General features: G+C 49.0%; 1 protein-coding gene across 1 annotated transcript in view; it reads right to left on the bottom strand.

The window, feature by feature from the left end:
* GALNT14 (polypeptide N-acetylgalactosaminyltransferase 14) overlaps positions 1–26,136 on the bottom strand; it is a 92,583-nt gene that overhangs the window by 56,918 nt on the left and 9,529 nt on the right. Inside the window, exon 2 of the mRNA XM_053939593.1 lies at positions 2,495–2,664. Coding sequence (XP_053795568.1) covers positions 2,495–2,664 — 170 coding nt within the window. The remainder of the gene's footprint in view (positions 1–2,494; positions 2,665–26,136) is intronic.

The following is a 26,136-nucleotide window of genomic DNA, read 5'->3' as shown; positions in this document are numbered from 1 at the left end:
AGAGAAAACACCAGGAAACTTTCTGCAACCATCCTAATGAAAAACACCCCACAGAGAATCTGTAAGGAGCAGCATTCCCACATCCCAGTCCCTAGGATTAGGATCCAGTGTGTGGGTCTCTGGGCATTACCATGGTCTGGAGGTCCATCTCAGTGCTGCCACATGTCATACAGAGGCATGAAGGATGGAGAGCCAACACACTGAAAACCTTGTCACAGAGCAGAGCACAACATCTCACTGAGAGGCTGAAGGAGAAGTTGCTCATCAATGGCAATGAGCTGAAATGATGGATGAGACCCTCTCCAAAGCCTCCTAAACTCTTGCACAAGCCGGCCAGGAGCCTCTTGGCACAGTGGTGCCCCTTAGTGTGGGGTCCTCAATTGCCCCAAAGTCAGCTAGAGTAGAATTGAGGCCCGACTCTCTGGGTTCACTCTGAGCATCTTAATCCAGGTTTTCCACTGAAACCAAGCCTCTAAACACAGCCTCCAGCAGGACACGCAGCAGGAGCACTGTGGGTGTCCTTTCTCCCACAACATCCTGGTCCACACAACCCTGCTCTCCCCTTCACAGGAAGGCATCTAGTCAGTACCACGCTGGATTCCCTTTATACATTCTTGCACAGCCACCAGAACTTCTGTCTGCTCCAAGAGCAGGCCATGCTTATCCATGCTTTCCCACACATTTCTGCTGCACAATTCCAGACCAGCTTCCAGGTTGCATGGCAGGGCCTGACCACCACCTGCAGCTCCCAGGACCTGTGCTGTAAGTAAGGATTATTTTTCCAGAGAGGGCTCAGCTCTGCACTTTCCCCTCTCCCTCAACCACCAATCCTAGATCCTTCTCTCTCCTCCATCCTCTCCATCTGCGCCTGCCTCCCCCAGATCTGCCGGCAGCTCCATTTCCTCTGTGGCTACTCTAATGCTTGGCTAATGGTGCATCATCCACAGCATTCCTCAGGCATATTCAATAAATCAGAATCCAATTACCGGGTTAAGGAAATTGGAAACAAATTAAATTAGCCCCAGCCCCTCCCACGTGCTGTGCCCTCACTTCCTCCTTAATGAGAACTTTTCTTTCACAGGAGCACTCAGTGCCACATCTGCCCGCCCAGGAACAAGGTGGCTGCCACCGCACAGTGAGGGTAGACAAGGGGCAACCGAGCCAATCTTCCCTTTTAATAGGGCAGATGGTTAATATCCCTGGCATTAATTCTCTCCAGGAATAGCACATTCGCTCTCTGCTCAGCTATAACAGGCGTCCGTCAGGGCTGACAGCTCCTCTCCGGAGAAAGGAGCATCTGGTCCTTACAACAAAAAGAAGCTAAATAAATAAATAAGCACATGGCTTGCTACAGGGCTGGGGAACTTGTGCTGTTTCAGCATTTCAGCCTAAGTGCTGCATTTGAACTGGAATAGGGGAAGTTCAGAGTTGGGTCAGATGCCAGGAGTGGAGTCACTGACCTGGGAGCAGGGTGCAGCACGGGCAGCAGGGTGCCATGGCTGGGTCCAGCACAGAGCTTCCACCAGAGCAGGACTTCCCCAAAAGGGCTCCCAGGACAAGGCAGTAGAGACAGCTGCTGCCAGCAAGTTGGGACATAATGCCAGGCACAGCTCCATGGAAAGAGCTTGCACCGGCTGTGGACTGGTGACTGACAGCAGGAGCCAGGCATACGCTGAGTTGTCAGAGGACAAGGAGGAAAACTGCATTGAGGAGACCTTGAGAGCTTTTCCTTCACCACCGGGACATCCTTGCATCACCCCATCCAGCAAACTAACAATTAACCCCAAACTAACAATTAACAATTGACCTTCAGCAGGAAGGGCAGCTCTTCCCCAGTGAGTTTGGAAAGACAACCAGAGGGATACTACAGCTGAGACCTCAGCAAGCAAAGCTGCATCAAAACTCCCACCCCACCCTTCTCACACTGACAGGGGAGTGCAGCTCCGTCTACAAGGCAACTGTTGCTGCAATCCTCCCTGCCTTTCCCAAGATCTCCTTTGGGCACCAAAGGATATTTCTGACCTTCAGTGGTGCTGGAGCAGCTAGCAACCCAACAAGCTCTTACCCTTCTCTCCTCCTCACTCAGCAATTATCCCTTATTCCCCACTCCTCTCTCTGCAGAGCAATTTCAATGCTCAACAGTTATTTTATCCCCCTTGTATCACCCCATTGCATCTGCAGAGCAAGACTTCCCAGCACCAGTGAAGACTTTGCCCATAAGTGAGGCTTGCTCTTGCAAACCCATTGCTTTTCTGAAGGGAAAATAAAGGCCTTTCCTTCCTTTCCCTATGGTTCTGGAATAATCTATACGGTTTCAATTAACAGGTTTAAGACTTCTGGACATGCCAAGAAATCAAGCAAGGGGAAAGACCCAATTCCAGAAACACAACCCAGGCAGACCCAATCCCAAGAGCACCCTGAAGGGGAACATGAGCACGCCCCACACCACGAAGTTTGGTGAGGAAGACCAGGAGGAGCCAGGGGGAGGCAGAACCTGTGATGGCGGGTGTCGCGGACAGCGCGGTCACTGGGGATCCTCTCGCTCTCCCGCTGGTTAAAGGCATGGAGCCGGTACGGGTCCTCGCCGCCCTTCCACCTCCGGGCACTCAGGTACCTCCGCTCTTCAAACTGATCCCAAAGGTCGTCCCAGTCCACGTCCGATTCCTGTGCGCACAAAGTCAGCCCCGTTAGAGACAGGAGAGACCGGAGGACACCTGACCCCACTCCAGAGGTCCTCCCAAGCCCCGCCGGACATCGGTCAGCCCTGCAACTCGGGCAGGCGCTGCAAGAGCAGGCTAACGAGGAGTCCCATGAGGTCTTCAGGGTTTATTTTTTGTCCTTATGTCCTGAAACAATATGTCAAAGAGAACTTCCAATTTGAATTAAAATGACTAATTTGAACCCGAATTCAGGTCTCTGGTGGATGCCCCTCTCAAGCAGCACCATCTCAAGAAAACATAAGAGTACAAACTTTTTGTAAGGGTTTTCATTTCTCTCCAGGCAAAAAACAAAGGTATTTTACATCACATGACCCATTGCCCCCATAACCTTTCAGGAAGGAAAGGAGTAATCCCACATTTCCACAGCCACATCCTAGCCTCAGCTCCAGCAACAGGACCATCATGCTCCCAGCCCAATTTCAGTCCATCTTTGCCACCACACGTCTCCCACTGAAGACTACAGCCCTACCGCAGGGAGAAGAGCAGGGAGGCATGTGCCTGTGTGGTCCCCCTCGCTCCAGAAGGACAGAAAAGCTACATTTTGGGGTTACCCAGCAGCTTCAACAACCTTGGGGGGGGGGTAAGCATTTCTTGATGGCTCAGTGCTGTCGGAGTTGAAGCATCCCTGAGCAGCAGAAGCTGTCAGGGGTTTAAGCATCCTCTGGCAGTGTCTGAGGCAGCCAGTACAAAACAGCACCGATAAGATCTCATTGCTACAGCAGCACAAGCTCTTTGATCTCGGCCTACCTGTAACACTGAGAGATGCAAACATTTACAGACATCTCAACCCTAAAGAAAATTGTGATCTTATCCAATAATTGATCTTTTCTTCTGCTTTTCTTTTTTTTTTTCCCTCCTCAGTTCACACCATCTTAAAGCCGATTTTGCCTGCTAATAGTGCAAAATGAAGCTTTTGAAAAGGGCGATTTTTATCCCATAATTGATTTTACTCGCATCTGGCAGTGCATTTTTTGTAGTCACAGAAAGGGGAGGAGGGAGCACTGGCTCCTGCAAGTGAACCACCACAGGAGCAAGCCAGGCACCTCCAGCCACAGAATGCCCGACATTGCTCTGGGTTACGGTGACATGAGCACTCCCAACAGCCAAGAAATTCCAGGGATGCAGAGGTTTCCAGATACAGGGCTGTATCCATCCTCCTCTGGTGTGACCCCATGGCCTTCTCAGGACCTCCTCCAGCACCCACCCCAGTGTGAGAAGATCAGAAGAAACCCCTGAGTCACCAGCCATACTGAGGGGAAGTTATTCAGGACTGGAATAAAGTTATTCAAGGCTGGGAGAAAGTTATGAAACCAGTACGGTCCCTGCAGGAGTTTTATGAGGAGGACGCACATAACCCAGCTGCGGACTTTCGGGAGGGCTGACGTGCACAGGGTGATAAATGCTGTTTATGTTGGGTTTTTTCTAAGGCATCTTGCAAAACATGATTTAGCACCGCAGTAAAAGATCAGGGAAAAGTGAGGCGATTGCATCGCGGAGCCAGCGACAGCCTGATGTTTATAAGATTTCACGATGACCCCAGGAGGCCTGGCACTGCTGAAACAACCATCGGAGCTGCAGTCCCTAAATTTTAATGCTGTGAAGAAAAAGAAAAGTTGGTTTTATCAAATTTAATAAGAGAGATGGCTTTCAAAAGTGGCCACACAGCACTTAAGGCTGTAAGATGTGTGTGTGTATATATGTTGTTTTGGTTTTTGTGATGTCAGTTACACCCAATAGCCTTAGATCAGCTAGAAGGGTGCAGCTGGACAAGAATCTGATGGCTCAGGTGGGAGGGCTGGTGGATTCCCTCAAGAAAACTGGAGTTTCTGCACCTGCTACAAGGGCAGCAATGCTCTGGCCAGGCAGCAGAAGCAAGGCTTGGCACATGGCAAGGTGGTCCTCCAGAGTCTGGGATGGCATTTTCCCAGCATCCATCTAACTCCACTAATGTGCTGTTACCAGGGGTGGGGTCCCAGCAGTAAATGGACAACTGCCACTGCCTTACCCTGCAGCATTCACCTCTCATCCTGCTCTGGATATACCTTGCATTCCAGGGTTGCATTCCTGGTTTACTCTAAAGCGACTAATTAATATTCCTGTGCAATCTCCACCTGAGAGACATCAGCCCACCTTGATTCACCCAGGTTCTTCTTTTTGGGCTGAGGAAAGCTATCACTGGGATGGGTACTAAATACTGAATAATTAAATACACACCTGAGATCTACAGTAACTAGATGCCAGAGATTAAAGAGTTATTTTAATCCCTATCTGGCCACAAAACAAGACCAGGGATTGGGTTCACTTCCTCAGCCACAGGTAGATACTGGGGGTTGGTCATTTGCTTTTGATCTACATCACCCACCCAAATCTTCTGGGTGTTCTTTCCATCCCATGCCTCCCTAAAAAGGTAACTGAAATTGGAGCAGAATGCTCAGCTCAGACACAGGTGCACACTGACCTCTGCAAAACACAGCTGCTCAAAGCAGGAAAGGAAAGCATGAAAAGCTCCCACCTGTGCAAGCAGCAGGAGACAGGAGACCTCACCAACCTGCACACAGGGACTCACCTGTTTCTCACCTGCACCTGATCCAAGACAGGGAATGAGAAATAAAGCATCAGGAGAAATCCCCTGTGCTCACCCAGGGACAGCACATTGGTTACAGGTTACCAGATAAGGTCTTCATTATAATATTTCCACAACGTATTATCACCTCTTCCCCACACCAGAATTCTGTCTTGGGAGTTATTTAACTGATGTGCAGAAATCTAAATTTAATTTATTATGATCTAACTCACTTTAGAGGCCAAATTACCCTGCACTAGAAAAGGATCAAGTCAATACTCCACTTGCCTTTCTATTTATCTTCTACAGGGCTCATCTCTCCAAGTTTCCTATTCATTTTCTCTCACGTACTAGTAATAAATTTTCTTTTTTTTTTTCTTGGAATTAGGTAATTTCTCTTTCAACACTGCAGTTTAATGACTGGTATTAATTATAGGAAACACAGTCAACACTTAAAAGAGTTCAAGACACTCAATGAACAGAAGGAGAGAAAAGAAAAATATATCCAAGGGGTGGCTGTCTGCTCTTGGCAAACAAGTGTTGTCTCTTCCAACACCACTGGGAGTACCCAGGGGTGGTCACGGAGAAGGACACCCACAAAAAGAAAGGGACAAAACTGATTGTGGAGAGAAGCTTCCATCTCACACTAGCACCCAGCCAAGAGCAGGCCTCACCAAGAGCTTTCTCTGCCATTTCAGTAAAGCACCCCCCAAAAAATGACCCACTAAAGGCACCTCCTCCAAAACCACCCATCACCCTCACTGGCTTAGGGCAAACAGCCCAGAGCAGGCACAGAGGCAGCTTTTCACTGTAACTGTACATTAAAGATTAAAAGCCTCTCAGTGCAAAGATGTAATTTGTCATCTGCCTCTTAAATCACAGCTCAGAAACAAAACAAGACAAAAAAATACCAAAGAAACAAAGAAGGGAAAAAATAATATTTAAGAAAAAAACAAGTGGTGCTGTGGGGGGAAAATGGGTCATTAGCAGTAAAACTACAATTTCCTGGCAACTGCTAATGCCTTGTTTATGTGGATTTCTGTGAATATGACATTTTAACGGCATAAGAATTGTGTGATTACAGTACAGCAGGGATCGGTGGAGCGGGAAGGAGGAACAAGCAGCCCAGCGGCTGCGGCTGCTGCGGGCCCGCGGCGTCCCCCGGCAGGCAGCCCTGGCAGGGCATGAGAGGCCAGGCCAGGCTGGACACTGGGCAGGGAACGGGCAGCTGTGGCAGCACTTTGGGCACCCAGAGGCAGCCCAGCACTGAAAGGGCATGTCAGGTGAAAAGCCTCCCAAGAGGAGCCAGCAGTGACTGGGGACAGGCAGGTCACACCACCCCAGGGCCAGCCTCCAGCTGCCCAGCAAGACAGGGAGTGGGCAGTGCGAGCCAAAGGGAGATTCTGATTCACTTTCTCCTTTTGTGGCACTGTTTTAACATAGAGAACTTAAGCCTTTGCTAAAATAAGAGCCATTTTCCTTTTGGGGCTGCTGAGGTCTGCTTTCAGACCAGAGTGAATCGGACCAGTGCCATGAGCATCCTTTCAAGAGGCAGCAAACCCAAGCCAGCCCAGGGGGCTGGCAGAGCTGATAGGGCTTTCCAGGGAACCCATTTGGCCAGAAAAAGGGTTTTGCCTGTGCAGGTACAAAGATGACCCCAAAGGAGTCTGGCAGCAGCCAAATGTGCCTTTACCTTGATTCCCCCTCAAACCTAGCTTTCCCTGAAAAATCTCATCCCTACATAACACCTGACTGAGCACTTGCCTGACTGAGCCCATTCCCTGGGACTCAGGCATTAAAAAACAGGAGGGGAGGGGAAGATTAAAAATTACATCAGCCTATCACAAGGTCCAATAAACATGTGAAAGCTCTGGAAACTCAGATGCCATGCAGCACGCTGCTGCCTGGTCACGCTGTGTCACTCCTCTGCCAGTGAGGACACCCTTGTGCTCAGCAGGCTCGAGGGCACTGGAGGCAGAGGGCAATCTTTCAGTAGGAATTGCAACCAGGCATTTTACAAATGAGATTTAGAAGTCTCACTGAAGCACAGGGCCCCTGCAAACAGGAGGTTCAATTATAGAGCTGCTGCTGGCCCAGGCACTAATGCCATCTGAAAGGATTATAATACTTCAAACAGAATAGGGCTCATCCCTCCTTGTCCCCTGGTGCCAGCACATGCACTTAAGAGGGTCAGCAGCATCAGAGGGAAAAGAAGTGGGACAGTGTCAGACTGCCTCATCCTTGAATAACCTAGATGGAGCAGTGAGGTACGAGATCCTTCAATCAAGTTTTGGTGTAGTTTTCTCAATCCCAGAGCCCAGTGCCTCGGCTTAGCCCTGAGCGAGCAGTGCTGTGCATCCTGATGGCCTCAGTCCTAGGATACAAGGGGGAGACAGGCAGCACCACAGCCAGTCTCTGTCCCATCCAAAAAGGATGTGGTGGTGGCAAAAGTAGGCTGTGGGTCTTTGGAAAACAGGCTTTGTACTCATCCTGCATCACATCCTCCAGTGTGTACCATTCAGCATCAAATTCACACCAACCCTGGAAGTCACTTCTTTCCTCTTACCCTCCTTCCCCAAACTGCACAATCCCTAAGCCAGTCAAGCACTTTATATAAATACAAACTTAAGTGACTCCAGGCATTTGTAGGAACCAACAGAAACCCCTGTTTAAATGCCTGAAGTTAAGTACTTGCTTATGTGCTTCACTAGCTCAGTGGCCCTGCTTTGTGCTGACACAAATCACACACTGGGAATGGAGGTAGCTCGGGCCGACCATGATCTGCCCTAATTAGTTTTCTGACCCATGGAGATTATAGCTCCAGTTCATTTATTTGAGGGCTGTGAAACTCCTCTTCCTCCTGCACTGATACCTGGGCACAACATGCATGAACACCTTGGTGGCAGCTCCTCTGCGACCCCATGGGGACATGCAGCAGATCCAGGATCCCACCCTGCTCTAAGGAAGACCAGCACCTCCCCCTGCTTGGAGGTGATTTTTTTTGTCTTTCAAAGAAAAGCTTCTTATCTGAGTCTGTTCTGACCCCACTTCGGGGGAAGTAAGAACAAAACAAAAGAAAAATCAAATAAAATATTAATACAGATATCTAATTAAAGCAAAGCACTTCTCCAGCAAAGCCTGCCCTGAGCTGGGGTCCCTGGAGAAGCTTTGAACATTCACATTAAGCTTCTCATTGCCACTGACCCTTTCCTGCTCATGCACATCCACAGGCATTCTGCTCCATCTTCAGAGGATGGAGTATCTCCTCCTCCTCTGCTGGCTCAGCAGGGAGCATGAGTCCTTGAGGACCTTTTAGCGTTCCACTTTTTCACTTGGCCCTGCGGCCAAGACCACACTGTCCCCACTTTTTCTGCCCTTGCTGCTCACTACCTCTTGTGTGGGCAGAGCCTGGATCTCTCTTGTGGTGCACGCACACGTTTATGCAACCAAGGCACCTTCTACATCGGGCAACAGGAATGACAAAGGCTGGAAAGGGGCCATGGAAGAAGATGCGACCTTCAAGAACTGGAAGAAGACTTGACCCTCACAAAGTACAGCTGCAACTTCAGCCTGGATGGAAACATGCCCCTCAAGGCCTTGGAGAAGGCTCTTCAGCATTTCCTCCTATCATCCCTACGCTCAACCAGCATCAGCTCAGGTTGTTGGCCACTGAGTCAGTGCAAGCAGCTGATCCAGGGCTAAGGAATCTGGGGCACCATTAAGTCAATCACAGATAGAACCAGCAATTTGTGTATCTTCTTGTCTGTATCTGTAGTAAACATGGTCTGAAACACCCTCCAGAGGCTTAAATCTGCTCAAGTTACCAGCCAAATATAACAGCATGAAAAGCCACTGGAGAATTACTGATGCTTTTTCCAGTAAGGGCACCAAAGCTTTAATTTTAAAATGGATGGCCAGGGCCGTCACCAAAATGGGGAATTTATTCACAAATCAGGAGCAGGGGACTCCAAGCTGCATAGAGGGAAAGATGACGGATTCATTGCTTTGATGAAAAGCCAAATTTTGTTTCAAGGGCTTCCCTTAGGAGAAAACAAGTCAGCTCAGAGTTCACACCACACTTATCAGCAAGCAACTGCTGCACTGGCAGTGGTGCCAGGTTAAAATATATCCACATCTCCCACAGGCAGCCAGAGCCAGAGCTCCATATGTGGACAATGCTCCTATCCACTGGCTGTAGCACCATCCACCATCCTCTATCTACAGAGGGACAGGCAATGCATGCTAGCAGCCAGCCAGCATCACACGCCCCAGACAGAGCCCAGGAATTCCCATGGTGACCCTCACCATCTCCAGCATAGTGAAGAACCTCGTACCTCTCTGTGACAATGGAAAGGAATGCAGGCCACTGACCTCTAGAAACAACATCCAGCAACAAAATTCCTTGCATTTATACCTAGAAAGATGCTCTTTCATCTTGGATGCCCAAAATCAGGTGTGTTCATAAGAGTCTCACTACATAAAGAACACAGATCTTAACTCTTTAAAATTATAAATTAGCCCATAGGATAGTCTGACACATGGAGACAAATCCTGCATAATTAAAGAGGAAAGGAAGCCGATTATATCCTCCTGGAGAATATTGCTGCCTGCTTCTGTTTTATTTATACGTTAGAGTGTATAATGAGCTGAATATTTAGGAGGTCAGCACAAACCAAGCTGCTGACTGGACAAAAGAGAAGACCCAGCTCTGTCTGTGCTGGGAGTCAAAGCAGAAGGATGGAGAGGATTTTTGGTCATTTCCTCCTATGCCTGCCCACAGATCTCCTGGGATGCTGCAGGACTTCTCAGTTCAACTGTTTGTGCTTGGGCAGCATCAGTCTCCCCAAGTTTCTATCCAAAAATGGTCTTCTGGGTTTTCCCACAGCCCCAAGAAAAGAATGAGCAATGCCAATCCCAAGTCCACGGCACCTGTGAACCCTTCTAATGGGTTTACAAACAGTAATTCTGGATGGCAAACCAGACAAAATACATGTTAAGAGTCTCTGCTTTCACTGAGATTTTTATTTTTTAAGATTTCAGGTTTTAAAAACCCCAAATAAGTGGAAAACATCTGGACTGGCAGCAGCCCCACAGTGAGCTGAGCATCAATTCCCAAGCCAAGTCCCCTGAGCTGATGGGAACAGTCCCTCACCAGTGCTCCCACTGCCACTCTCATCAGCAGTGGGATACCCACAGCTCCCCTGGGCTCTCTCGCCATCATTCTCCACCTGCTAATTTCCAAAAATGCCTTTGCCCTCTGCCAAAGGGGATCCCCTCAGCAACCCTCTCTGGGCTCACCAGGGTGCCAGGAGATGCTAAAGAGCATCTCTGGGGCCATGTTGCCACATTAACTGGTGCCCCACAGGTAGCCCCTCCCCAGCCCACTGCCTCCACTCAGTGCCATCCTCTGCTAGCTGCATGGCTGGTGTGTGGGTGAGTGCAGGAGCTGCTCCCCAAAGGTCATCACCAATTACAAAGGGCACTAATTGGGAAAGAAATTAAGGCAACACCCCGTATGTGCCCCCACACCAGCCAGGTTCAGCACATTCCCAGGATCACAAGAGGTCAAATATACTGAGAAGAGCCCAGAGCAATGGTGGGTAAATAAAGTGGCAAAAGGGAGGTCCTACAGGGACAGACAGTGTTTTGTTTTCCTTTTGTGCCTTTCAGGACAGACATGAGCTGCTTCCCAGCCATGAAGGTCGAACCAGACTTCCCAGGCTTCAGCAGGAGCAGCAGATGATTTAGTACTTAGGAGCCCATAGCTGTACTCAGTCTCCAGCTGAGCTTTGCTCATCCTCCTGCACAACAGCCAAAACTCCTACCAAACCAAAGAGCTGGAGCATCTCAGAGGTCAGGGAAGGTCTTCCCCTTCCCGTGGAGCTGTGGCTCCCACATGCCAGAGGACAGCCCAGGACAGGGCACATCAGGGGAAAGGGAAAAGGGAACAGGGAGGGAAGAATAAAGGAGCCAGCCAGGCAGATCCCTGCTCTGAACATCCTGCTTTGAACCCAGCCCTTTAAAAATGAGGAGGTTAATCCCAACCACTCCTCCCAAGAAGGAAAGGATCGTGCTGTTAATACAGTCAGCATCCTTGACCCAACATGGCCTTTTCACAGCAGCAAAGCTAGGGGTAATCCATCTGGTAATTGCTTCCATGAGGATCTTTACACAGCTGTAGAAATGAATGCTACTATCCTTCCCTGAGCAGCCACCTTTCCAAGGCAGGCAGCAACAAGAAGGGTGATAAGTAACAGCAGCATACAAACGTGAAGTGTCTCCAAGGGAGGGAAAGGTTATAAAAACCACATATATCATAAAAATAGGTATTAAACAAAAATACAATAATTGCAAACACAAAGGATAGTTACATGCATGGCTTTAGCTGCCTTTAAGAAGCCACCAGCTTTACCCTTCCCCTTCCCTCTGACAGCTAACTTCTCTGGGGAGCAGAGATGCACCAAGACAGCACCAAGGCACGACCTGTTCCAAGGAAGGCACTCAGCAAGGACAAGAAATGCTATCAGACCAAAGTCCCCACTTTGGCACTTGATTTCCAGTTCTGGAAAAGCCCTGGACTCCCCCCAACCATGCCTCAGCTTCCCTGCTCCTACAGTTAAGTCACAAGGCTCCCACTGGGTGGAAGCATGGCCTCTGCTGAGCAGTCCCAGTACAAGGGCTTTTTTTCCCCTTTCCCACCTCTCACTCTTAACAGAATGGGAAGAGCAGAGGAAAATCCTTGCTGGTGACTAACCAAAATGCCCCAAGCCCTTGCAAAGAGCCTTTCTGCCATATGCCCACTGTGCAGTGATGTGCTGCAGCCCAGCCCAGTCCAGACCATACCAAGCAGCTATTGTGGTAGCAGTGGAGAAATTCCTGGTGAAAGCTCGACTTCTCCAATAGATTTAAAAGCATCACCAGGAAACATGAGAGCTGCCCTAACACACATGATGCAGGAAGATGCAGGGGCAGCAGAGTCTGTGGGGTACTGACCTGTGGGGCAAACTCTCAGGGCTCAGTTGGAGCTCAGGACCTACCAGTGCCCGCCTGTCAGACACCATCTCCCTGTCAAAAAGCACTGGTGACCCATGTCCTCATCTCAACACACACATTTTGCAGAGGAAGGTGTTTCTGTAGCCCAGAGCTGGTCCTCAACACACAGGCGCAGGGAGATGAAGCTCAGGTCACAGCAATGATGCTCCAGGGTGTGTGTACTCCTCAGATGTACCAGCCCATCCTCCCCCCAACTCCCCTCAAGGAGAAACTAGATATAAAACATTTGTGACAGCAAGAATGGATCTAAACCTTTGATCCTTAGGTACCTGCTGCTGGAGTGTCTGCAAGATCCTCGGCCTGGGTACACCATGACTGACAGCACCAGAGATACAGCAGCATAATTTGGAGCATATGTGTCAGCCCAGCCTTCCTCTATCTCAGCTCAGTAATAGAAATAAAAAAGTCAGTGCTGGCTAGTGAGAAATGCACCCTAGGATGGTATAGCAAGTTTGAAAATAATCAAGCCTGCTGGGGAAGGACTGTGGGTCCTGGCCAGCCATGAGCACAGGCGTTGCAGGAGCCTCAAGTGCTGTGCCTTGGATTGATGCAGGCTTGGCTGGGGATGGGAAAAAAACAGAAGCAGGACATGGTTGGTGTGGCCTGGCCAGGCAGATCTCCAGGCTCTGGCCATCCTCCAGCAGCACAGCCCTGCTGCTTGCATGGGGAAACCCTGAGCAGAGCCACGTCTGGGCACGGAAGCTGCAGCACGGACATCATAAAAACCAAACCCATGCTAAGTCTCCTGATGCAGCAAACTCAAAACATCCAAGAGCACGGGGATCTGGATGGAAACCAGAAACCAACACTGAGCTTTGCTGTTATTGTCTCTGTCACATACAAACATACCTTTCACTGCAATAAGGAAGAGAGCATTTTAGAACTCCTCAATCACGAAAACACAGTATGGAAGTTTTGGTGAGCAGCTCCTGCCTGGGCTTGGACCAGTCCCCTTGTCTGATACAGGAAGAGATTTCCTCCACCGAGGCAGTATAGCTCATGGCATGCACCCATTAAGCTCCACAATTCCACACACTGTGGAAACAGTAAGCCCTGCCAGATCTCTCACTGTCTCAAACCTCCAAACCTCATCCCCTTTCATGCAGACACCAGGGCAGTCCTGTAGACGACATTTTGTTACAAGATGCATGTGGGCAAGCAGAGCAATCCCAATACAAGCCAGCAGCAAAGCTCAAATCCAGGCAGAAATAAGCTGCCCTAAATCTCTTGGATCTTGACGCTTTGGCAGCATCAGGCTTGGACACTGGCAATGGTCGTGGGCACGGTACAGCTCCTTGCAGCACGGCTGGGTGGCAAGACAACACGTGTTCCACTTACTGGCCTAGGCAGCACAGAGGTGTCACCACACAAGGCTTGTCCACCCAACTACCAGAAACAAATTGATAGGCAACACCACCAGGATCTCTGAACCCAGAGAGTCAGCTCTGGAACAGCCCCACACTCGCCTCCATGGAGAGCATCTCATGCTGGGTGGACACATCAGCTCCACCAGCAGCTGGGCACCATCTGCTGAAAGCAAAGCTCCCTGCTCTCAGAAAGCCATGGGAAGAGAGGGAAGTCTCCCATGCGACACAAGTAGTGGAGAGCAGAGGCTGGACCCACATTTAGGCAGCCCCATCACCCATCTGGGCCACATCCCAACCCACATGCCTTTGATCTCTCTTGGTCCAGCAGCAACATGCTCTCCTTGCCTGCAGAGCTGCATTAAGGATTAGGTGCGATCAGACATGGGATAATACAAATGAGGTTGTGTTTGCTCCTGGCAGTAGCTGCAAGAAAATGAGGAGTCAGTATTTCCAGCCAGAGGGAAATAAGATGATGGCAAACTCTGGCCAGGCAGGCAAGGAAAGGAGGGATACGGCTGAGACCTGGCTAACGCAGCTTCTCTGCCTGCAGGTTTGGATACACAGTGCCTTATGGGCCACAGCTACATGGGAAGGGAATCTCCTTGCTGAGGAACCATGTCTCCAGCTGGGCTTCCTGGTGGAAACCAGGGGACTAGAAACTGCAAAGGAGGCTCATGCTGCTGGAGGGAAGTGTCTCACTCCACCCCTGCTGGGCCTGTGTAACCAGAGACAAAACACAACCTTCTATTGTCTGGATGGTCCTGAAAGCACAAGGCCTAAATTGGTGATGCTGCTTCTCTTAATGTTAGGCATCCACTGGGCTTGTTTTTTCTCATAGATCTTTTTCCATCCTTACACACTCCAGTAGCTCTTCTCTTCCAGCTCCAGGCCTGTCTCTATCTCCCCTCGCTACCCCGACCCTCGGCACCAGTCACAGTGTGTCTTCAAATATAAGGGAGAAGATGCCTGGAAGTACACTCAGGCTTTGAGAGGTATGCTGGAGCAAGCAAAAGCCACACTACCTCAGGGAAGAGAAATCATGTGGATAGAGAAGATGTGCCAAGCAGCAGACATGCTACTCCATTATCTTTCCCAAAAACACATTAGCCAGGGTAAAGGTCCTATCAGCTGTGTATAAGACATCTCAACCAGCACTGGTCCTCATGGCTGTAAAAAACCCACCTGACTGCTTTTATATTTGATTTAAATTTTCACCTTCAGAGAACAAGCTCCACCTGAGAGGTCTCATAATCTTTATACCCTCGCTAGAGCCCAAAGAAGAAAAAACTCTCACAAGACGTGAAGAGCTCTGGACACAGCACCACAGGCACTGAGCTGGATGACCTGCCCCTGGCTCATGCACGGCCCTGGGAAAGGCAGGGACACAGAGCCCGAGCAGCAATGCTTGCCACTGCCCCAGCAAACCTGCACACAGATGGTGACAGTACTGGTCCCTCCGCAGCCGGCAGCATATGCTGCTGCTGCCCACATCAAGGCAGACGCCTGGAGAGATGCACCAGAAATAACCGGTTACACAAGCCAAGACTTTTCATCTATGCAGTCAAAGAGAGTTTTAATCCCGAACTACTGGGTACAGCTCAGCATCTGAATCCATCCCCCTTTTTTTGCAGCAAAAGGAACAACGTCTCAAGGGCAACAAAATGCACCTAAAAAAGCGCTGAGACAAAAGAAGGCCAGTGGGACCTACTGGTGGCTACAGACTGCCAGGCTGGTGAACATCTGTATGGCAGAGAGTTTCTGCTCTTGGTCTGCCAGCGACCTTTATGTCTGCTTTAACACGGGGCAATAATGCTCACTTAAGAGTTTCATGCTGAATTAATCATTGCAAAGTGCTCTACGGTTCAGCCAGGAGAGATAGGAAGGCAGTGCTAAGCACAATCATAGCTGTACTCAGCAAGACTAATGGTCTGTGCTGTGCTCTGGCCCTGGGAAGCACTGCTTTAAGCTCCTGAGCAGGATGCACAGCAGCCCCAGCAGGGATGCAGCCTCCTCCCTGTCCTAGACAGGCACAGAAACATCTGCCCAGCTGCCTGCACTAGCAGGGGGCTCAGCTGGATCCAGCTGGACCACCCAGCTCTCAAACTGCTGAGCTGAGGAAAGTGGTGTTCAGAGGAGCAGGGGAAAAAGAAGATGTCATTTAACCCCTGTCTGGACCTTTTCCCCATGCTTCTTGTCCAGTCACTGCTGAACCCAGCCAGACTTTCAGCACCCAGAAAATGCAGTTGTATGGGGCTCCACAAGCAGCTTGTGTCCCAGCACACTGAACTGGCCCCTGCCAACTTTCTTTGACAATCCCAGATTTTGTCCAGGAAGAGATGGGAGCTATTTCCTATCCACCATTTGTCTGCCATAAATGACTTTCCAGATCTGCAACACAACCCCCATCCTCCATCCCAGACAGAGTAGCCTAAGGCTACTTCTTGCAGAGCAGCCATCACCTCGTGTCCCCCCCTCTGCACCACTTCCAGCTCTCCAAGATGGCAGGGAGCAAAAGCAGGCAGGATTTGCTGTCAATTCCCATGGCAGCACCCTGCTTGTCCTCAGAAGTTACCCAGGAAAGGCTGTTGAACAGTCCTGTACTCTGCCTCCCTACTTAAATGGGACTACAAAAAGAAAAGCAGCAAAAGCCTCCTTATTCTAAAATATGAATCCAGGCTGCTAAAAGGCACCAGGATCCTGGTACACCAGGACAAGATGGTTTTCCCCTCAGGGCATTTGGCAAGGGCTCTGCTATTTCACATGTCACAGCTGAGCTCCAGCAGGCTCACTGTGGCTTATCCCTCACTCCTGCCCAGCTTCAGCAATGCCAAATAGGAATGGGCAGCCAGCACTACTGGAGCAGGGCTCAGCTGCCAGCACCAGGCTAAGCCCACCAGCCTTTTATTTCCCAAGTGGTGAAGATGAGGAATAAAATTAAAATTCTTCGTTGTGTTTTGATTTAACATTTTATCTGCACTGGAAGCAGCAGGGAAAACGTGGGAAATATGGAGCAAGTAACCACTCCGTAGCAGAAGCAGCCAGAAGAAACACTAGGGCATCTAGGGCAAGTTCTGAGAAGCTCATTTTAAAATGTTCCCTCCACCAACACAGATAAATATTTGAGAAAAAAGAAGAACATGAAAATTCAGTTGACTCATGAAGAGCAAGCATGTTAAATATAGAAAATAAATTAAATAATTAAAGGGCAAAAGAAATGGGATTTTAGCCCTGCTTTGAGCAAAACTTTCATTACAGCCTTACCCAGGGAGCTGCTTTTCACCATCAGACTGGGTAAAGTAAGTGGCAAAGTAACCTTTTGCCACGCTTCTAGGCCACATTCCCAGACCTCCCACTGGGGAGCACTGACCAGTGACCTGAGTGCAAGGTGTCCTGCTCTGTACCTCCAGAGCACAGCACAGCCTCACCCAGCCCTCCCCATCCTTTCTCCATGTCCTGATGGGACAGCTGAAGAGTGGAACAGTGACTGCTTGGCCCACAGAGACCCTGAAATTCTCCATGGGATGTAATTCCACTGGGTATATGCTATAAGCTGTTAGCCCAGATGCTGGGCTATCCCAGAGCTGCAGGTGTATGTGGCAGCTTTTTGGGTACAGTCCAATTAAAAAAAAAAATTAATTTTAAAAATACAGCTCCAGCTAGTCTCAGAAGCCTTGGGACAGGATGAAATTTAGGCTACAGATGTTACAGCCAAGTCCTATTATTGCCAGGAACTCAGCCCTGCAATTTAAAGGTGCCCTGGCACAAACCCACACCAAACACAGCTTCCAGCATCTGCTGCACTTTTGGGAGCTCAGAGCTGAGCTGGCTCACCACAAGTCTCACCAGCCCCCAGGCAGAGCAGCTGAGCTCTGTGCTCACTCCGCTGGGGAAGCCCAAGGCTGCCCAGGGAGGAAAGAGCCACGTGCTCTTCCAACCCTAGAAACCACTCCCCAACACTGAAGCAGGAAAACACTCCTGGCAAGGCTGTGCTGGCAGGTACCTGCCGTGGGCAGGGGGACAGCAGGGATTTGGGGCACCAGGGTCCATCCCAACAGGTCTCTACTTCCACAGCCTGCAAGACACAGTGAATGAAGGATGTGAGCAGCAGCCTAACAGCCAGGGAGACGAGAAGCTCAGGGTCAGGCTCTTTTATTAACATCCTTCTCTTTTTTTCTGACCCTCAAAAAGTCCTTTTCTCTTTCTGAAGTGACATCCTCCTAGTCTCCATTGCAACAACAGCATCAGCTCAGGGGTGACCTGGTCAGCCCACAAAGGTAAAACAGGAGAAACAACTCCAAAGCACATTTTTGTGTCTGTGATCAGATGGCTGAGAACCAGCAGCATCATCTCCCTAAACAGCACATGGCATCTGAGGCTACACCACTGATCTTGGCAACAACCTCTTCCCTCTCAGCTACAGAAAACCTATATATAGGAAAATATGGATATATACATATATGATTTCCACATTACTTTGCCTTTTCCAAACAGTCCAGTAAGGCATCCCAGATTTGCTCTGGCCAAGCAGGAGACTGGCATGGCCATGGCTAAGCAATGTCTCCCACTCGCTGTGCCACACTCAAAGTGTCAGCCTCTTGCTTTTCCTGCCTCGCTTCAATGTGCGCAGATCAGTTTTGGTTTTAATTGCAAAGTCCCCACATTCTACAAACCAAATGCAGCCGGAACTGAAAGGAAAGAGTAAAACCACCCACCAACAAAGTCACAATGCCAAAAATCAAGTGGGAATGCACAAAGCAGAGAGCTTAAACAGGGAGGGGGGAAATGGAAATTACACTAATAGCCTGCTTTCATTTTTAATAAGCTGAGAGCTGAGTAATGACACTGGAAGGTGAGCTACCCTTGGTCCAAAGAGAGGTGGCTGTTTATGAAACCATCTGGCTGTCAGCAGCTCAAACATCACGTGAAAGAAGAGTGTAAAATGGGCAGGTAGAGCCAGGCTGTCAGCAGCCCTCTGGGTTAGGAGAGAATGTTCTGTCCTCTACCTGACAGAGAGGGAGGAAAAAAAATCTAGAAATTATCTGCATTTTGGGGAAGAGTAGTAGTCTGTGGTTTATGGGGTTGGGGGTCTCTTTCATTGTATCTAACTTGTTTATTTAAGAGGAGCATAATAAATTATTCTTTTCTCAAAAGCAGCACCACGAACAGCTACAGGAGAGTATTCCTTTGCTTTTAAGAAAGCATTGCACAAAAATGATCAGATATATTTAATGGGCTGTTGAACCAGTGTAATGTCAGCCTCTTACGTTATCGTGGCTCCTAATGATTTTACAAAGCAAAGAGCTGGAAGAGATCGACTTGGCATTCCTGGCCTCTGCCACTACATTCTGCTCAGACACAAGCAGCATAGCTGAACAGCAACAGGTGGGATGATATTTAATGCCCATCTCTGTATCTTGACATTGTCTGGTTTGAAATAGAGTCCTCATGTCATTTACTGGCAGTGAAACTAATAGGATTCTGTAAAAATCAATCCATAAATGCACAGACTCTAAAATGAATGGTTTCCTTTCTGTTCCATTTACGGGAGGGCTCTTTTATGGATATCTATATGCCAGCATAAAAATTGCAGGAACAACTTTCTAAGTCTTCATTAAATTCAAGGGGACTTTCATAGAGAAGATTGCTTTAAAAGAAACTGCTATTTCCCATGGCAGCTCATTATTACCCACAAACCCAAAAAAACTACAATGGCTCGTGAGAGCTGTCCCAGCTGCCCCACATTCCTACTGGGCACACTGGAGCTGCAGGAGGAAAACTAAGATCAAGGTTAGGATGGAGCACAAGCCCACCCTGCCCAGGACAGGTGCTACTGAACTGAAACCATGTGTCACATTCACCCACATGCTGAACACTGCCAGCACTGCCAAACCCTCTGCCAGGTTCTGCCCAGCCAGCACAGGGACTGCTGTCAGTGGAGGGTTTCCAGCGAGGAGAAATAAATTCCTAAACTAAACAATGCTTCCTTGATAACATATTTGATGAAAGTGAATGAAACAGAGGGATGTATTTCTTCCTTGCCCTACCCACCATGTTAAATGGCATGGTGCTGGGTTTTGGAATTTAGGGGTTGTTTATTTCTGGAGGAAGCACAAAAACTGCATGACCTGTTTGTCACTCCTGAACACATCAGTTTATCAGAACAGTCTGCAAACTAAGAGATTACTTGTATTTCTCCCTCTACATGTTTCTCCCAAAACCACTTTCCTGAAAACCTCACAGTAATTCCTGTCCCAGAAGCCAACTGGGAATGCTGAGCAAACCCCTGCACTACTCTGCACAGCTCTGCATTTCCTTGTCACCCCTCCTAGGAGTGCAGGCTCTGGGGTTTACCTTAGGTCCCTCTTTGTGGTCTCCAGCCCCACTGCTGCAGGCAGGGATGCTTCCACATGGCTTCCCCTGGCTCGTGCCCTCCTGACTCTGCACCACTCGGAAAAAATGACTCTGAGAAAATGACTCTGCCAGCTCTAAGGGCTGAAAAAAGCTGGGCAGATAAGAGCTAGCTCCAGCATGCACAATCCACGAAACCACAACTCCAGTCCCTCCTGATCCATAAGCTTTCCAGCTAATAGAGGAGGAGATGGGGACCCCATGGATTGGCTTCACCACTGCTGGCCAGTAACACTGACACCCTTGGTTAGTCCACTGGAATTGTCTCTGGGAAAAGCCAAAATCCAGAAAGCCACTAGCACATCACCAGATCCTCTACCAGAGATAATTTTCCATGGGGCTTAAACTATCTCAAAAATAAATTGGGATAAAGGGAAAAATGTACATCCAAGCCCTTTGTACTTCTGCAACAATCCATCTTGTTTCTGTCAACTTAACATCTGCAGAAAGATGTAGCTCTGCTGGAGGAAAAATAGCTCCTAAGTGCTCCTGGTCATGACAGATCCCGAGGCACACAGCAGAAGTTCACCACATCCTCCTGGCCAACAGCCAGGCTCACAGAATTGGATTTCATCTTACCCTCTTCCACCTCCTCCTTCAGCCACTTCAGAAGCTTTTCTTCAGCTCTCCTTCCTCGTATTTCACTTCCAAGGGCACAAGACTACAATAGCCCTGTTCTTTCTCCATACCCAACCTTAGAAAATGAATCATTCCCGACCCATCCATCCAGGCACCTTGCCTCCAACACAGGGCAGGAAGTTACAGACCTCTCTGCACTGACAGCTACACAAAGCTCCCTTAGGAGTGATGCTTTTCCCCATTTTTCTGCCCTCAAGATACCATCCTGAGTCACGAGACACTTTTTTCCCCCATCTCGTTTTCCTCCTCTTACAAAAGCTGTGGCTGAGGGTGACCATGAAGGCATCAAATCGTCCTGCTGCCAGCCATCAAGTGCTTCAAGCCACAAAAGCCTGGCAGCAGTGAGGTCCACAAGGCAATTACACTTATCTCCCTGCAAATAACTTCCCATCATCCACCTTCATTTATTCCAACCCAGGACCCATCCCAATGAGACACCCAAAACTCAGCAGCATACCCAAGGCAGGGGCACATTCCTGAACTACCAACTGGTGTTACAACTTCATCAGTGCTACTAGCGCCTCACTTTCCCCTTCAATTTCTGCTTTTCCTCCATCCAGACTGACAATTCTCCAACGATTTTAGCTGAATTTAGCTCGTTTTTAGTTAATTTGGCCAAGATTTTGCTAAAGTTAGCTAAGCAGCTAATTTTACAGAGCGTCTGCCATTAAATCTTCCCGTGCCTCAAAGTCCCTCTCTATAAAAAGAGACTCATTATCACTGATTTGTCTCTAAATGATGGAGACTTTAAATCACTGCCACACAACATGTGGTTTGTGGCCCATGGGGAGCCGCCAGGCTCTGTTCAGCTGGATAACAACCCACAGGTGGAGATACCACTGACTCAGCTCCAAACCTCCTTCTACATCCCCAAAGCACGGGCCAGGGCTCAGACACAGAGTACAGCCAGCTCAAAGACCTAGAAACTGCTGAAATCAGTAGAAGGCTTAAGCCTTGGGGGCTTTCAGCCTTTCACCAGCAAGAAAGTGCTTTAAAACTCAAAAAAAAAAAAAAAAAAGGAAACCCAGCTAAGGCAGAAAGCAAATGAAGGGGTTGCAACCTTAAGAGCTGCAGAGACATTCAAACAATAGTATCTCAAATCTTCCCTGCAGCTGTAGCCAGCAAGACTATAAATTGGCCTATGATTTAGCTCCATTTGGTGCCTTCTGTCCAGCCCTGTGGTGCAGCCCACATGGCAGATACCAGCTTCCATCCTTATCTCCACCATCCATTAGCTGCTGTCAGCAAGTGTAGGGGGAATGTGGGGTGCCAGCACAGCTCTGCATGCATGGAAACCCCCTTTTCCTCCCCCAGCAGGTCCCCTTGCAGCACCTCCAGCCATTGCTAGGACCATGCTGCTTTGCTGAGGGGCCTTGGCCAAGGCAGATATTTCATCTCATAGGCCATCCATTGTTGAATATGCTGTTTTCTTCCCAATTTTCCCTTCTGTTTTCCCCTCCTTTTTTTTTTTCCTCTTCTCCCCCTTGGTTCATTACATCCATCATTTATATCCACAGCACCAGCCAGCTGATTTACTGCTTCGATCAATGCAGCTCCAGCATGAAAAAGACACACAAGCAAGCTCAGCACATGCAACAGAGACCCAGCTGTGGGAACCTGGAAGGACAAGAGGGAGGGACAGGGAACAAAATCATCCCACCAGCAGCACAACTTTCTGCACTCCCTCTCAGTACAGTAAGTCTGCAAGGACAGGGCAGTGCCAAGGCAGATCCTGCCAGACACTCCTGGAAGACAGGAGGTTTGAGGCTGAAGACTCTATGAGCAGAGGAGACTTGGGCAAGATTTTTTTTTTTTTGCCCCTAACCAGGCAGTGGAGAAACCTACTCCATCAGGATCGACTTGGAGCACTTCTGCTAAGCACCTCGCTTGCTCTCCCTCTCCTAATGAACAGCGTGACAAGCTCAGAAATCAATGGAGGCTGGGCGAACCCTGAGCGCAGCTCGTGCCGGCGCCCAGCCAGGCGTTCCCAGCACCTGCTCTCCCTAACTCAAACCGACGGGGAGCGATTGCCCGACAGCTCCGCTAATGGCCACCCTGTCAGGGCTCCTCACCCACACCGGCAGGGCAGGCCACGGAAACAAGTCATTTGTGGAGGTGCCAGCCTCCTGCCCGGCAATACCTGTGCAAAAAAGGGGGGCTGCTGCAGTGCCACCGGGAGCTGGCCTTGGGAAAGTCCCCAGCATTTCCCTGCAGCTGAGGATGCTCAGCTCAGTACTTCTCTCCCAAACAGCTACTGAAGTTTCTAGGCCCCTGGCCCCATAAGCAAAATCCAAGTCTTTATGGCTGGATGGACACTGCACATTTAGGGCCAAATAGGAAATGTGGGGACCCCTCCAAGACAAGCCAGCTGCTTGTGATACCTGCGGCTGAGCAGGAAGGCACACAAGGAAGTGCGAACACAGCCCTGGGGGACAGAGAGGGATGCAGAGCAGACCAACAAACGGAACAGGGTGCCAACAATCTGCTTTTGGCTCTTTTCCCTAAAATACCTGTCATGCTGAAAATTGTCTGAGGCAACCGAGGCTGCACATGAGGGACAAGGCTTTGTTGGAGAAATAGCTGCAATCCAGTGCCAGACATGGGAGCTGTGGCAGCGGCTCAGGCACGATGGGGTACAAACACTCTCCAAACCCAACACCAACACCAAGTGGGAGCAGCTCTCCACCCAGAAGAGGTTAGGATACAACAGGGCTCTCTAATAAAAAAATAAAAAACAGCCCCTAGCTTCAGTTCCTAAAGCCTCCCCACACTACAATCGTAGCACCCCCTGCCACTCCCTGCTCTGCTGCACCACCATGTACATCCCAGTGTATACACACAAATACATATTACTCAGTTTGCTGCTTCTCCCATCTATGACTGAAAAGAGGACGAGGAGAAGAAGCATGCAAGCACTGCTGCATTAAGCATGGGCTGCCCTGAGCCCTCCAGCTCCTTCCCCTCACAGTGCCCATGCCCTGTTCTCTTAACCTCTCCACAAGGGGCTCATTTCCCATCTTGTTTCATGGCTCCAAACTGTTCTATTGTGCTTTGTTTGCTTAAAAAAAATGTTGTTAAGAGACAGCAAAAAAAAAAAAAAAAAAAAGAAGTGGACAAACAGAAGGGATTTAACTCTGCCTTTGCATCTCCCTCCTGGCTGGAGGGGCTTCACACACTACTCACTGTGGCATTGGTGATTTAATCATCAACGCGATGCTACTGCAAACAGCAGCAGACAGCAGAGCCGGCAGGAGTAATGCTCCCTCCAACAGCGTGAATATTAAGGGCATTTAACTGCCCTTGTAATCACACTGTGTCTCCTTGCAAGAACACAGCCAGGCAGCACAAGGGAAGGCACTGAACCATGCTGCTGGATTATCAAACTTCCCTGTGGTCCTTACAGGATTGAAATCAGCCCTGCTTACGGAAACGCGAGCACTGTCTTCCTCATACGTTCTCTCCACACCAAATCCCACGTGGCAAAAGCCCTTAAGCACACACTGGCATGAATTGGGTGGCTTCCTCTTGTGGAATTTGGGCTCCCTGTAACATGGAGCAAACGTTAAGAGCTTGAGCAAATTAATGTCCTGTACCTGTCTGATGCACTGGAAAAGGATTACTGGGGGAAGAGAAGAAATCCTGAGCATGGCATGAGTTTAGCTGCACCACAGGACTTCAGATATATCATTCTTTTTAGGTCAAGCATTAGTTTGTTCTCAAAGAAGAAATGTCCCCAGCTTTTACACTTTTAAAGTTTTTACTCTTTCATTGGATTAATACAATTCTGAAAAGTTCCCTGTGATTTTGAGGCAAAAATAGCCAGTTATCAATGGCATCCTACTGTAATGAAACACCTGTGAAACACAGCCACTCCTGGCCTACAGACTTGAAACACAGCTTCTGGAAACAATGAAAAAAAGTGCAAATTTATCTGCTTTATCTCTCAGATGCAGTAATGGCTCCTGGTTCTGCCTGAAGATGGGGAGAACATCCTGAGAGCCAAGCCTGCATTCAGACAGAGAAATGCTGGGTTCCCCAAAGCCACACACAACACAGCTGGTGCCAATGCACAAACCAAGATCAATACAAGGAGATCAGCATCAAAAATTAGTTGATCCCAGTTGATATTTACATATAGAAACTCAGGGCTGTTTGGCTCTTTTGGCTGGACTAACATATGCATTGCCAGGAGCTCCCTCTCCCAGGTTATCTCAGTGCAGCCTGTGCACCAGAGGGAAGGGAATTAGCTACCTGGCCTTTCATTCACACCTTTAATTATTCAGTTCATATTGATATAAATTAATTGAAGCAGAATAAGCTCTTCTCCTAAATACAAGTGCCCACACACAGGAATCACTGAGATTAAAAGGTGCAAATTACTTTATTTAATGAGTTAATTTCCAGCTATCACATGGGCAAATCCCCGTGCTGGGTCTGTACCTGCTGCTGCACCAGCTCTGCCCCAGTGCTACGGCTGTTGTCCCACCACAATGCTCTGGGTAAACAGAAGATGTGCAAAGGTTTGGTTACACAGCAGAGATGTGCTTCACTTCTGTGAATGAAACTTCTCTTTCATTCACAGAGTCAGGATTTGGCCACAATGATGGCAGCAGGAGCTGTGGTCCCGAGGATGCAGCAAGGCACCAAGAGCAAGGAAATCCCATTTTCCGGAACACCTCTTGTGCCTGTTGGGGAAGGCTGATTGCCCTCCACATCCCAGCAGCTGGTGCCCTAAAGCACCAACACGATTTCCTGCTGTTCCCCCCATGCGAGCAGAGCTTCTGCCTTGCAAAGGCCAAATTGAAACTGTCTTTCCCTTGCTGACATTGACTTGAGGAGGGAAGGTGTCCTCACCTTGCTGAATCCCGCGGTGCCTCAGGTGAAGAACAACATCTGAATGACCTTCCCCAGCATTCAGATGCCTGCTGGAGCTCACTCTCACCTCGCAAGGCAGATTGTGTTTATATTTTATGCTTGATTTTTGGAAACGCTGTGCTTCCTGAGTGTGCAGGTGCATCCAGGAGGTCCCTGCTGAGGAGACACATCCACACCCAGGTGCAGTAACACAGGCCACGTCACCAGGCAACATAACACTTTTGTCATAATTCGACTCCCTTTCTCACCACTTACAAATCTAATTTCAATTTTCAGATATTTCACTTTCTCGCTGTTTCTAGTGCTCCTGACCAAACCCTTCACACATCACCTCTGCAAGTGGTCTCCATCCCAAAATCAGTTCCTCTCATGCCATGGCCAGCAGACATGGCTGCCAGCACACTGCTGGGCTGAAGGCACATCCCCAAGGGGTGCACAGGGGTTGGTTCTTTTTACTCTGAAGAGACTTAAGCCAGAGATCTTCCTGCAGGATGGGAGGGTAGGACAGGAG

Source organism: Vidua chalybeata, chromosome 3 (assembly GCF_026979565.1).
Source record: "Vidua chalybeata isolate OUT-0048 chromosome 3, bVidCha1 merged haplotype, whole genome shotgun sequence".
Lineage (NCBI taxonomy): Eukaryota > Metazoa > Chordata > Aves > Passeriformes > Viduidae > Vidua > Vidua chalybeata.
Note: the sequence above shows the minus strand (reverse complement) of the source record. Positions and strands in the feature narration are given on the sequence as shown.